This window comes from Calypte anna, chromosome 20 (assembly GCF_003957555.1).
Source record: "Calypte anna isolate BGI_N300 chromosome 20, bCalAnn1_v1.p, whole genome shotgun sequence".
NCBI lineage: Eukaryota > Metazoa > Chordata > Aves > Apodiformes > Trochilidae > Calypte > Calypte anna.
This window is the reverse complement of record NC_044265.1, coordinates 11,941,366-11,954,976: the sequence shown is the minus strand read 5'-3', so window position 1 is coordinate 11,954,976 and position 13,611 is coordinate 11,941,366. Positions and strand designations below refer to the sequence as shown.

Sequence of the window (13,611 nt, the reverse complement as noted above, 5' to 3'; positions counted from 1 at the left end):
CTCGCTCCGCCTGCCGCCCGCCGCCCCGCTCCAGAGCCGAGCCGACGGGCGCGTCCCCCCCGCCGGGAGCGGAGCCGGAGGGATTTATCCCGTCCTCCCCCCCTGCCGGGAGGCGCCCAATCCTCGCCGGGACCGGGGCTACCCCCGCCGGCCGTCACGTGGGCCGGGCCGCACCGGGGCCGCCGTAAAGAGCCGCAGCCGCCTCCTCGGCCGCCACTTCCCCGCAGGGCGCAGCCAGGGACGCACCCACGGGAGACGCCGGCGGTGGGAGGGAAGGAACCGGGGGAGGGCAGCCCCTCTCTGCCAGGGGGTCCCGGTTGTTTTGGTTTGTTGATTTTTGTTTGTTTGTTTAATTTTATTTTTCCTCCTCCCTCGCCCGTAAAACTTTATTCTATTTTTTTATTATTTGTTTTTTCCTGGGATTTCCCTGGATGGTTTGAGCGCAGCTTCATGCCCACCCGGCCATGCCCGGTTCCGCTCCCGGCCCGCTGCCATGTGAGTACCTGTGCGGGAGGAGCGGCCCAGGAGGGGGTCTGGGGGCGGGATGCTCTTGCGGTGCTCCTCGGTTTCAGTTCTCTATCCGCACTCGGAGGCCTGCCTGAAGGTTATTTGTCTTTTTAACAAGAAATTGGCAGCGCTGGTTGGTGGGGGACACTGGAGATGTCTCCGGGCCGGAGCTATTGCCTACGGCCGCCGGGACTCCGTTCCCTCCCGGCCCAGGGCGCCGCGATCGGCCCGAGCCGCCAGCAAGGCCCCGAGGTGCTCTTCAGGCCCGGGGCTCCGAAAAAAAAAAAAAAAAAAAAAAAAAAAAGAAATGAGACGGGAAGAAAAATACTTTTGAGGGGAAAAAAAAAAAATTACTGGTTTTTTTTTTCTCTTTCTGAGCCTTTGGAAGTGCCCGGGTGGGCAGGGCGGTGGGAAGGTGGCTGCGGGATCTGCTGCGCTTTACATGGAGTTTTATTTCTCGCCGTGGCTCAGCCTCTGCTTTCGGCCCGGCGCCGCGGGTTTCTCCCGCGGGACGAGCTGACCAGAGGAAAGTTTAAAGGAAAAAGAAAAAGAATCATTTACAAATTACAAACCCTGCTTTAGACAGGGAAGAGGCGCTTTCTCCTCGGGAAACACCGGCGGGTGAGAAGGGCCGCGGGTCGTGGTCTCCCGGGGTCTCATCCCGCGGCTCTTGGCTCTACCCCCACCAGGTTCCTCTGAGTGAGTCCCTCGGTACCGTCGGGGCGCAGCCGGCCGGGCCCTGAGCAGCCATCGCCGAGGCCGGAACATGTATCAGGGTCTGGCCCTCGCCCCCAACCATGGCCAGTCGGCTTATTCCCACGACTCCAGCAACTTCCTCCACTCTTCGGCCGGCTCGCCCGTGTACGTGCCCACCACCCGGGTGCCATCCGTCCTCCAGACGCTGCCCTACCTGCAAGGCTGCGAACCGCACCAGAGCCACCTCGCCAACCCCCCGGGCTGGGGACAGAGCGGCGGCGAGGCCGCTGCTTTCAACGCCGGCAGCCCCCACCCGCCCTCGGGTTTCTCCTACTCCCACAGCCCGCCGGGCAGCAGCCCCCCGGGCCGCGACGGTGCCTACCAGGGGCCCCTGCTGCTGGGCGGCGGGGGCCGGGAGCAGTACGGCAACGCTTTGGTGCGCTCCGTTAACGGGTCCTACTCCAGCCCCTACCCCGCCTACGTGACCCCCGAAATTCCGCCTTCCTGGACGGCCGGACACTTTGAGAGCAGCGTGCTGCACAGCCTGCAGACGAGGCAGGCGGCTTTACCCGGCCGCAGGTCCACCTTCGGTAGGTTGGAGTCGCCTCTCACCGTCGCCTCGGGGCTCCGGGGGGTGTTGGTTCCCGGTTCTCGGCATCCCCATCCCCTTGGTGTGTTGGTGGGCCGGCCCCCGGGGGGAGAGCTGCCAACCCCGACGGGGAAAGAGGGGGTGAATTTATCCAGGGATGGAGAGATGGCCCGGGCATGGAGGGTGTGTGGCTGAGCCTGGACGGAGGTGGGGTGTGTGTATGTGACACGAAGGGCAAAGACCGCGTTTCAAAGCAGAGCAATTCCCTCACAGGACAGAGGAGCAGAGGCTGTTCACCCCCTTCCCCCTCCACCCCTACGATATCTCCTTCCCACAATATAGACTTTGTGCCTGCGCTTCAATACTTACCCTTGTGTTTAAATTAGCAGGGCAGATTTATAGCTCCCTCCCTTTTAAGTAATTTATTGTGGTAAATTAGTTTATATTTGAACAGACTCTCGGGCTCCTAATTCGCCTTCGCCCAAACAGGTCCGCAGCTGCATCGCTCTGTGGCCTTTGGAGAGACACTGAAACTCACTCAGGCGTTGAACAATAAACCCCACTTCAATTCGTTTGCATCCACACCGGAGAATCCTTTTAAATCAAGCCCCGAGCAAATAAAACTTTGGGGCTTGATTTAAAAGGACTCTCCGTGCGCAGGGTTTATAACCCCGGGGGTATTTCACAATCCTTCTCCGGGCGGTGGTTTGCAAAAGTCCTTTTAAAGCCACTTCAAGATCTTCACCCGCTTTATCACCCTTACTGCGGTGAGCCGAATTATCTTATCTTTACCCCAAGAACAAAGTTAAAGCAGGGAAGCAGTTCTCCCGCTCCCCACCCAGCTGCCTCCTCTGCTCGGCTCTTCCCCCCACTCTCGGGGTGCTCGGGAAGCAGCGGCTTCTTCCCAGGATTTTCTCTTTGTTTGGGAAAATCCGTTGCGCCGTGCGGGAAGGGATCGCCCCGGTCCTGCCGAGAGACGTGGTGGCTCGGAAATAAATTCTGCACTCTGAATTGGGGTGGTTTGGGATCTGGAACAGTGGCGGCCGTCCTCTCTGCCGTTTATTTTTGCTCTTGAATAGTGTAAACCACTCTTAAGTAGCGTAAACTGTTATTTTTTTTCTTCGTTTAATGAATTATTGCAACTCTTTTTTTAGATTTTTGTTTTCCGTTTCCCCTTTTTAATTTTATTCTTTTTTCCTTTCCCTTGAATCACTATTAATACTATCGAAAATTTTTTTTAAAATATATGAAATAAAATAAGAGCGTATTTTTCTTCGGAAGAGGAAAATAACATTTCAGACCAAGGGAGTAATTTCAAAAAGAGAAAGAAAAGCGACAGGAGGAAAGAACCCGAATCTCAGTCGCGGGGTTCCTCGTTTATATCCCGTGCTGCCCGCTTGCCTCCGAGACGGCAACGGGGATCGTGCTGGGAGCGGGCTGCTCCGAAGCTTCTTCCCGGAGAAAAGTTTGGAAAAGTCTCGCTAGCCGAATTTTGGAGTGGTGATGCTCTCCCGGGGACCCTCGGGCACCCCGCGGGGCTAGCGGACCCTCAGCCCAGCCTTGCTCCCCGAGCCCTTCCCAAGGCGCCTTGGTGTAAATCGGGCAAATCACTTCATTTTACCCTTTTCTCCAATTTATTGTTCAGCTCGGGCTGTGCCCGGTGGAGGGATAACACCGCGTTGAGGGGCTCCTTGCCCCTTCCCATCCCGGGAGCCCCCAGCCGCGTTCAGCTCTTTCGGGTATTTTGGGGGGAGCTGAGGGAATGTGCTGCCTTAGAGCAAAGCATTAAAGATTCAGGTGGGGAGGGATTAAAAGGGTTCGGTTCACACTTTGTAGGGTGGAAGTAGCACTTCTGCTCCCCAGGCAGGGATTGCCTGAGGGCACAGAAGTTCAGAGACCCACTTCCACAGGGTCCCCGTGGGCAACCCGGCCCTGGGTGTCTCTGTGAGGTGGGGACGGCTCCTGACCCCTCCATCTCGGATCTTTCTTCCAGAATACCTGGAGGAATTCCCCGGGGACGGCCGGGAGTGCGTGAACTGCGGGGCCATGTCCACCCCGCTCTGGAGGAAGGACGGCACCGGGCATTACCTGTGCAACGCCTGCGGGCTCTACCACAAAATGAACGGCATCAACCGGCCCCTGAAACCGCAGAAGAGGCTGGTAAGAAGGGGGGGGACAACCCGCAGGGATCCTCTGCTCCAGCCGGGGGGGTGGGCGGCTGGAGGGCAGGAGCTGGGTGGCTGTTGCGGTGCCCACGCCGTCGGGGTGTCTGTGCTTGGCTTAGGGCTTGATGGACCGTGGTTTTCTGCTGTAATTTAAATGCCACCAGGAGGTTGTGGGCAGGGGGAGCAGAGTGGAGTCGGGGAAATTTCTGCCCCAACACAGTGTGGGACCGAAGGGGTCCTGGGGCTGCACGGCGGGGCTGCAGCTGATCAGCTCCACCTGATGTTTGGGGCTCTGTGGGCTTCCCTGGCTCTGTTCTTGCAGTAGGTGCTTTGCTTTTTATTCTATTATTATTGTTATTATTATTATTATTACTATTACTATTACTATTATTATTATTATTTCCTGATTCTTCATGCACATGGGCTAGGCAGAGTAGTTGAACAGGAGACAGAGCTGATCCTGGGAGGTTTGGAGCTGCTCACAATGAGAGCAGGATGAGGCTCACTTCCCTCCCTGCTAAGAGGGAGGTTTGGGGTTTGGTAGTTTCTGCTTTCTCTACAGGTTAAAGAATTAATTCCCACCCTCCTCAATTGGCTTCCTTCAATTGGGATCCCGTCGTGAGAGAGGAAAGGAGTCTAGGAGTCTCTTTTTTTTTTTTTTTTTTTTTTTTCCTAGAGTGGCTTTGGGATGTTTAAATTTGGTAGTAACAGTTTTGGTTTCAGAGGCTGTCATCAGAAGCTGTCATTACAAACAGGATGTTTGTTGGAGCCGTGCTGGGGAACAGCTGGAAGCTCCTTTTGCTTTCACTCGGGGTCTATTCCCACAGTAATTTTTTTTTATTGTGTTGCAAAACCTTATTATCAACAACCACCAGTGACAAGTTTCTGTGTAAGAAAATCATTAAAAATAATAATAACAATAATATTATTATTAACAATAATAATGTTGGGATTGAGCAAGATGTTTCATTCTGATTTTGATCCTTGAAACATGGCTCTGGATCTGCAAAATGAACTGAGTGGCAGCTCCCTGGAAAATCACTCTGGTTTGTTCACCATATCAAAATCCAGGCATTGCTGTGAGATGTTTAGTTACCTGACAGTGTTCGCCTGTCTCACCAAAACCCTCCTGGTCTCCTTTCAAGTAATGACATCAAATCTGCACCCCGGCAGCAGGCTCTGGTCTGCAAATCTCAGAGTCAGGATGGGATTTTCTTGATGATGATCTGGTCACTGAGAGATGAATGCAAACCAAGTTAAATACATCTCCACCTTGCAGATTTACAGTGCGGTGCTGGATGAATTTCCAGGGTTGTTTTGTTTTTTTTTTTAAACAGCTTTTCCCCAAGGGACTCGGAGAGGTCTCCCTGGTGTTCAGTATTTTATTTTGTTTGGTGGGAAGGAAGCCAGCCCTGCCTTGCCTGTACCCTGCCTGTGTGGTGTGGGCAGCACTCAAGGACCCCAAGCTCCTTGCCTGCTCCTTTCTCCCAGTCCTTTCATTTTTCAGCAGAGTTTTCTGGTGGGGACCCACTGGTTCACAGGATTAAGTCCATTTCCCAAGGGATGAACAAATCTTGTTGGGAATTATCAAAGCACTTCTAATTTATTTTTCTTAATTATTCTTTTGACTATAAGAACAATAATGGTAAAGTCCAAATCCTTATCCAGGGGAAATGTTTCAGTAAATCTGAAATACTTGAGAGGTTTTTTTTTGATATATGGATTAGAAGAGGGGCTGCAATTTTGACTTCCCATTCATTTTTTGAATGAAACATTTCAAAAGCTTGGATTTTTCCATGGGGTTGAAATGTCACCTTGCTGAAAGTTCTGTCCCATTGAAGGAAGGGGGATCCAGTGACAGTGACTAGAAGGTGCCAGGCATATGCTGTAAATCTCCCTGTGGTTTTGGGATGGTTCTTTCCCCAAATGAGGTCTGTGTTTGGGGATGTCTCCCCTGTTCCTGACCTCCCTGGCTGGGCTGGGTGGGAGCAGGGTGATAGTGCTGCTCCAGGAGTGATGAAATCTGCTGTTTCACAACACAGTGAAATGCAGACACGGGGAGAGAAAAAAAATGGTTGCTTCTTGTCCTTTACATCACAATCTTTGTTCTGTAAGTAGACACCGAGCTGGGAGTTCTTCTGCCTTCTGTTTTCACAAAGCAAAGTCCTGCTCAGAGCCCTGGAGAAGGGAACGTGGCCCAGATGAGGCTGGGGGAATGATGTCCTGCAGCTTGGTAGAGCTCAGCCTGCTCCTGGTGGGAGAGCATGAGCACCAGTAATGTAGTTTCCAGTTAATTTCTGTGTTTCTTTTTATTTATTTTTAAAATAAGAGCAACATCCTCCATGCAGCAAACATAACAGTTCTGTTACAGCCTGGGTTCGAGGCACTGTGGCTTTGGGCAGAAAGGATTTATCTTAGAGGAGGAAGGGAGAAGCACTTTCTTTTAGCCAGTATCTTTTGTTTGGAACCTTTGTATCCAAAATTCCTTGCAACATTTCACCAAAAAAAATACCTTAGACCAAGTCCTAAAAGCCAAATGACTCTTCCCATCCTGGGGCAGCCTCTGGAGGTGGTTGGCTCAGTGCTGTTCCCCAGGGCAGGAGCAGCCACAGCATCCTGTGCTCAGCAGCTCCCACACCATCCTCAGCTGAGGGAGTTGAGTTTTGTTGGCTTGGCTCAGGGTTGGGTTTTGTTGGGTTTTTTTTCAGCCTGTCCATTTTTACAGTTTGCAATGTATGGTGGGTTTGGGGATGGGACTGATCACAGCTGTGGAGGAACCTGATGGGATCCTAAAGTTCTAAAGTCTTCACAGTGTGTGCCTTGGCTTCCTCCTGGCCATCAGCTCCTGTTGCTTCCCTGTCCTCCAAGGTGTGGGTTTGCCCAGAGCCATGGCAGCAAAGGCAAATCTTACCTGCTGCAGTTGCTTTTGGTCCTGAGCCTTGGGTCTGCCTGCCTGCAGGCACTGAACTGGGGCATCTCAGCTCCCTTTCCTATTGGCACCACCTCTCCCCATCCTGCTGGCAGGGGGACACAAGAGTTGATTCAGTCCAGGAGTCCAGAGGTTTCTTTTTCCTGTGAAACCCCATGGTTTCATTTCTGCTTTTGGAAAGGAGGTAAAAGCAAAGTCTCTGATGCCTTTGGGCTCCTTTGCAGGGACCTGCCTTGTGGCTCTGATTTTTTTGGGGCTCTCCAAGCAGCTCTTGCACACGGTGGGTCTGATAGGAACCAGCTCACCATTCCTTGAGCTTTTCAGCAGCACTTGGCTGTCAAGCCTGGTCCGTGAAGAGTTTTTGCTTGAGTGTGTGTTGCATTTGTATAAATAAACACTGGAGCACAATGTTGAAGTCAACAACTTCCTAGACAAGGTCAGAAGAGTACAAAGGCAGCCGGGTGGAGGCAGCAGAAATGCATTTTCTTTTAAAGAAGTTGCTGGGAACCCAGCACTCACGTATTGTACCCTTGTCCTTCAGTGGGCAGCAGTAGCCTTGACTGTCTCTTTCTTGCTGAGCTGGCAGGTTGTGGTGTAGGCTGAGGTTGTTGTGGGGTTTCTGGGGTTTTAATTGTAATATTCACCCACCAAGAATGGTTTCTGCTCTCCTTGGGTGTGTGAGGAGGAGGAGGAGGCAGCACACAGCAACGTGCAGGAGATGCAGAGCTGGGAGGGTGGGCATTGCCCTTGAGCCACTGGAGCCACCAGTCTCATTGCCACCTTGTCTGCAAACCACAATCAAAGCTTTGTCTGAAACAGGGAGAGTGTGTCGCTCCCTCCTAGGGATTTACAGTGGCCAAGAAATCTTGGGGCTTTCCAAAGGACTTTGTGTTGGCTTTCCTCCCTCCGCAGGTGATGACAGATCTCACCAACCCGTGCTGGGTGCAGTTACCCCAGGGCTGAGTGAGTCCAAATTCCCCTCTCTACCTGCAGCAGGAGCTGGATCTCAGAGCCCTGGCACCTCTGGAGTGCTCAGCACCTCCCATTGCTCCCATCAGGACTGAGGTCCCTCCTGGTTTTAGGGAAGAACAGCAAATCCCTGGCAGCTAAAAGATTTTAAGGGAGTTTTGTAGCTGCTCCAGGATCTTGCTGTGATGCCGTGTTCCATATTAGGGACAAGGATTTCTGTCCCCTTCCTCTGTGCCAGGCTTCTCAGCTCACACTTTGGTGTATTATTATTTTTGCCCGGTTATTTCTTGAAAGCTAAATAATTTCCAAGGTAACACCATTATTTGCAAGTAGTTGCCAAGACCTCTTTGCTGAGCAAGGAGTGAATCAAAGCTTGGGCACGTCACTTGTGTCTCTTGAAACTCAAAGCTGATCTTTATTTGACTCCTAACCTTGTAAAAACACTTAATTTTTATTCCTACTCTTTTCACCTCATTCATCATATTGCTCAGTCATAATATCAAGAAATCATGGGAGAATAAACAAACAGGGAGTTCTTTATTGCCTGCATCACCTATCATCTGCTTTTGAGAGGAATCACAGTGATTTTTCTCAGGGCTGAAGGACAGGTTCACCTGGATGTGGAGAGCCTGGATAGTATTTATGTCACTGGTATCTTATACTTAGTGAAGTATTTCGTTAAAATATTTTCAATACCTCATGGTTAGAGACTTTCCAATGAAATTCCTGTTGAGCTGGCAAGACTGGTGAATTTTCCAGTGGCTTGGAATACAGTTGCCAGAAATGAATTTGCTGCTTCTGCCAGAATATTTTCCTTCTTCGTTTGGATGTACTAAAGTTTCAGAGCCAGCAATCACTGCACCCACAAAATATGTCATCAATTAATTTCTACACCATTTTCTTCAGCCTGTGAGAGAACAAATTATCTGGGAGGCGTGCAAGGAACAACCTCCCTGGTCCTAGCATGGGCCAGCTCAGTTTGGTTCTGCAGTTCAGCCAACTGTCTTAAGAAAAGAGATTAATTGGGATGTTGTTAACTTCAGTGGTAGTTCTGAGTGCAGAAAAACAGCAGTTTGCTTAAAGCAGGAGTTTTCTTCATGCTCCTAAAGCCTGGCTGATATTTTCCATCTCTTTCCATCTCCACCCCATCTGAGTGGATCTGCTCAGAGTCCTGATCACATCCACCAGCTTTGCTAGAAGTTTGGGAAATGAGCTTCAAGGCTATCTTTCAGGTTTATCAGCATCCATTAAAAAAAAAAACCAACCAAAAAAACACCTGCAAATTCAAGTGAACCCATTTGAATGTGATTTCTTTGAACTGCATTTGGCTCTAGCGTGTGCTTCGTGTTTTCCAGCAAACTTGGTGTAACTGGAGGTTTTCTTTTTTGGACAGAAGAAAATTTCCCAATTATTCATTCTGCTTGCTTGTTTTTAAGTCTTCATCTAGACGTGCTGGCCTATGTTGCACTAATTGCCACACCACCAACACCACCCTCTGGAGAAGGAACGCTGAAGGGGAGCCCGTCTGCAACGCCTGCGGGTTGTACATGAAGCTCCATGGGGTGAGTAGCAGCACATTCCCACCAGAAGGGACACCCAGGAGCTGGGATCACTGCCCACTGAGTCCAGGATATCAAATCTGGAGGGACCAACCTCTAGAGTGAAAAGCTCTGTCTCCTGAGGTTCTCCAGAATACAGCCAAGGGAGTGCTAGAACTGAGGTGCCTGCATAGAGCAGAGATTTCTGGCACTGGGTTTCTCTTTGCTGAGTTACTCCCCAAAAAGAAAACTTACCAGGCTGTGGTAGCTGGAGGCTGAAGCTTCCCAAACCCAGGCTGGCAGATAAGGACCATATTTCTTCTAAATGTGGAAATTAAGAATGTGTGAAGGATGCTACGGAGTCCACATGGAGGCTGGGTAATAGCATTCCTCCACAGAGAGTGGGAACTGTTGGGAACGTGTCCATCAGCCAAAGAGGACACTCCACCCTCCATCCAAGCCTCTTCAAACTTCTGCTATAAAGGTTAAAGTCTCTTTATCCCATGACCATTCCCTCGTGTAGGCTCGCAGTCTGTCAGTGTAAATTATTAGGGCCCTGTCATAAAGGTCACTAATAAATCAGGAAAAAGAAAATAGGAAATAAAGGAAAAAAACAAAATTTGTGGGAAAGCCTTAACTGTTAGCCTTATACATCTACCAGCCAAGGCCTGTTGCAGAGAAAAATAGCACTTAGTGAAGGACAAGGACTTTAGGTGCTTTGCATGAGCTACAGCACATAAATAGGAGAGTAACAATGTGTGGGAAGGAGCTAAATAAAATACAATATTAATGATTCCAAACTTTATGAATGTCAAGGTACCACGACCTCTGGCCATGAAAAAGGAAAGTATCCAGACGAGGAAAAGGAAGCCTAAAAACATTACCAAAGGCAAAACCTCAACAGGTACAGTGCTGCTCTGATCCATCCCAGGGGCCTGGGGCACAGTTTTCCTCGATATGTCTTGTGCAAGAAACTCTTGTAATCAGAAACAAATATTGTGACTTTTTTTTTCCCTTGAAAATCTCTTTAGATGTAGGGCCTGTATTCATGGAGAGACCCTGACATGGAAGGAGGGTGCTGGGTGGGAGATCTCACTGCTGGCATATTCCCATGGGATTCCTCTGTACTGAGGGCACCCAGCACTGCTCAGGTTCAAGCAGATCTGGGCTACATGGAGTAATGGGGAAAAAACAGGTCTGGGAATGGTGTATTAAAGAGTCCAGGGGAAGGTATTATGGTGCATTCAACACCAGCCCATAGCAGGACCAGCACTGCCAGGCTCTTTAAGTGTGTTTCTCCTCCTCTATCAGCACCTGGGCAGACAAAAATTTAACTCCTTACACCGGCAGAGATGCAATGGAGAAAGAGAACTTGAAGAAAACACCAGGCTTGATGGTAGCCATTGAAATACAAATTTTCCTCTGAGCAGACTGGCACCCGAGTTGCTTCACCATCCTGTCCTGATTGTTTTCCAGGGTCTACAACCTCAGCCACTAACTCCCCCTCTTCCATTACCAACTCCGACAGCACGGTCACTTTAAAGTCAGAGCCCAGTGCCACCTCTCAGTATCCTGGACAAACCATCGTGTCAGTGTCCCAGGTAAGTCCCAGGGGCCCAGAGCCATCATCTGCTGGGGTGGATGCTCCATACACCTCATTAGCCACCAACCTGATGGGCCTTGATGAGGTTAAGAAATTAATTAGTTCATTGCCTTGATGGCCCCCAGCCTGAGGGACTGCATCAGGAGGAGGAAAGGAGGGAGGGTGAGCCAAGATGTCATGGAGCAGGAAGGGCTCCAGCCTGTTGGCTTCCCATGGGATCTTCCACCTTGCACCTGGGAACTAGGAGGCCCAAGCTCTGCTGCTGTGAAATGGGAAATGGGTTTCAGCACAGAGCTGGGTTTAATCCCCATCTCCTGCCATGGAATCCTGCAATTACAGCCCTGTCAAGACAGTGGGATCAGCCCAGGGCAGAAACCCCTGCAGCTCCCAAGAAAAAGCTCCCTGGACCTGCATTATCTGCACTTTAAAGCCCTGAGATGCTCAGCACTCATGGAGCTGGGAGAGACCCCAGGATGTGAGGCTGAGCTTCTGCCCTGAGGGTGTCCTTGGGGTGAGGCTGCTGGTTTGTCTTGGCAGAGGAAAAAGTGGTTCTAAATCAACCCACAGAGCAAACCTTGGTGAGCCAGCACTATCTTTATGCAGGGTCTAAGCCATCCCAAGCTGGACATGAGTGAATGGAGGGGAAGCTCAGCTCCTGCACCCAAGTGCTTGGCACAGCACCAGATGTGTTGTGTGAGAGAGGGGTTTTTTTGTTTGGCTGAGACACTGATAAATCTGATTTATGCTGAGCTTTTAAAAGATATACAAACACTCCTACAGATCTGCAAACTGGAGATAGTAAATATAATATAATATGATATGATATAATATAATATGATATAATATTATATGATATAATGTAATAAGATACAACACGATATAATATAAATAAAATTTAGACATAGATATATAGATATAAATATATATATAACTATATATAAAAATATAGATATAAATATAAATATAAATATAAATATAAATATAAATACAAATAAATGCAGATGGGCTCTGAGATGCATCCCCTTTGCTTGGTCTTTGTGCTTTGCTGGGGATGGAGCATCCACCCTGCTCCAAAGGGCAGCAGATCACCCACCCTTTCCATAAACCATCCTAGTCCTACCACCACGTTAGGACCAGGGGATGAGCGACCCGTTACCTATTAGAAACCCTTTTAACACCTTTTTTCTTCCCTCCCCGGGGCAGGCACAGAGCCAGTCAGAGGAGGGGATGGCCGGTGGCCACGGCGAGTTCAAATTCGAGCCCGAGGACTACAGCTTCTCCCCCAGTAGCATGGCCCCGCAACCCGGGCTGAGTGTGCCCCTCCGGCAGGACTCCTGGTGTGCCCTGGCCCTCGCCTAAAAACCCCTAAACCTCCAGAAAAAAACAAAAAAAAGCAAAAAAAAAAACCCAAAAAAGCAAAAAAATAAAAATAAAAAAAAAAAGCCTGGGGACCAAGGTTTTCGGCCGGCCCCGCAAAGGGGCGATGGAGGAGGAGGAGCCCCGGGCGCTTCGGGACTGCGGGGCGGAGAGCGCGGCCGGAGGATGGGTTTGTCCCGAAGGATGGGTTTGTCCCGGAGGATGGGTTTGTCCCAAAGGATGCGAGTGGGAAAAGATGTCTGGGGACAGGCTGGCCCTGCTGTGGCACTGCCTCCCCCCCCAAAAAAAAACCTCATCCTCGGCTGGAGTCAGCCAGGGTTGCCTTGCCGAGGTTGCTGGGTTGCCTCTGTTTTTCCCTGGGAAAGCCTTCTTCCTTTGAGATGAAACCAGCAAATAAATGCATCCCAGAATCTTATGTTTATTCGCAGTGATTTCTCCCTCCTATGACTCCTCTGTGTGCAATTTCTTCCACTTTCCAATAAAGACTGTAATAACGTGGCACCAAATAACTTAATTTTATTAAAATGTAAACTGTGTGGCCTGCCTTATGTTTTATTGGCCACAACAGGGGGAAAAATAAAAGGAGGGGGGGAAAAGAAATAAGGAAAAAAAGCAATGGTTGTTTTAAACATTTACTGTTTTATATTAAAAACCATCATCTCTATAGAGTGTGAGCTTCTGAAGCCTTTGGCATATCAACACTGAGCTGACAAGTCATACATGAAATAAACACACTGCTCTTCCCTTTCCAGATCCAAACAAGGGTTTTTTTTATTATTATTATTTTAAGAAAACCACATGACAAAAAGTGGTCAAAACCTCCTAATAATAAAAGAATACCAAAGTGCTGTTTTTCTTTTGAATTTCCTGATTGGTTTTTGATTTTACCAACTCCGAGCATTAGAAAAACAGAAGTTTATCCTCCAAAAGTCAAGAGCAAGGGTTGAGGGGGTGTAAAATAAAGGATGTGTTGGACATGTGTTTGCATCCAGTCTGGGGGATGTTTTGGACTGGAGGATTTCCAGCTTTCAGCCATGCAGGACAAAGATTCCTTTTTTAGTTATTTTAGTGCAAACCAATTAGAAAATTTCTTGGAGCCGATCAAAAGATCATCAGTGATGCAAAAGCAACATGGAACTTCCAAAAGCTGCCAGGAATACACTTCTACAGCTTCTTGGAGCTGCCCTGGGGGTGGGAATTGGGAAGTTATGTTCTGCTGGGGAGCATGCCAAGGGGTC

At 49.5% G+C, this 13,611-nt stretch overlaps 1 protein-coding gene and 1 long non-coding RNA gene across 2 annotated transcripts; one reads left to right on the top strand and one right to left on the bottom strand.

Moving 5' to 3' along the window:
• Positions 1-242: 242 nt before the first annotated feature.
• On the top strand, positions 243-12,879 carry GATA5 (GATA binding protein 5). Its single transcript, XM_030463216.1, has 8 exons — positions 243-325; positions 447-495; positions 1,197-1,793; positions 3,786-3,952; positions 9,292-9,417; positions 10,210-10,297; positions 10,870-10,994; positions 12,200-12,879. Exons 3-8 carry the CDS (start codon positions 1,274-1,276, stop codon positions 12,353-12,355), a joined length of 1,182 nt encoding a protein of 393 aa, XP_030319076.1. The 5' UTR covers positions 243-325; positions 447-495; positions 1,197-1,273; the 3' UTR covers positions 12,356-12,879.
• LOC115599444 lies at positions 410-1,969 on the bottom strand. Its single transcript, XR_003988431.1, has 2 exons — positions 1,816-1,969; positions 410-778 (listed from the first exon to the last, which is right to left on the bottom strand). It is a non-coding gene; the product is annotated as an uncharacterized LOC115599444 (long non-coding RNA).
• Positions 12,880-13,611: the final 732 nt, after the last annotated feature.

Coding starts and splice junctions, on each gene's coding strand:
- GATA5 (XM_030463216.1), top strand. CDS start 1,274: ATGTATCAGGGTCTGGCCCTCGCCCCCAACCATGGCCAGTCGGCTTAT. Junction 3,953..9,291: donor TGAAACCGCAGAAGAGGCTG/GTAAGAAGGGGG, acceptor CTTGTTTTTAAG/TCTTCATCTAGACGTGCTGG. Junction 10,995..12,199: donor CCATCGTGTCAGTGTCCCAG/GTAAGTCCCAGG, acceptor TCCCCGGGGCAG/GCACAGAGCCAGTCAGAGGA.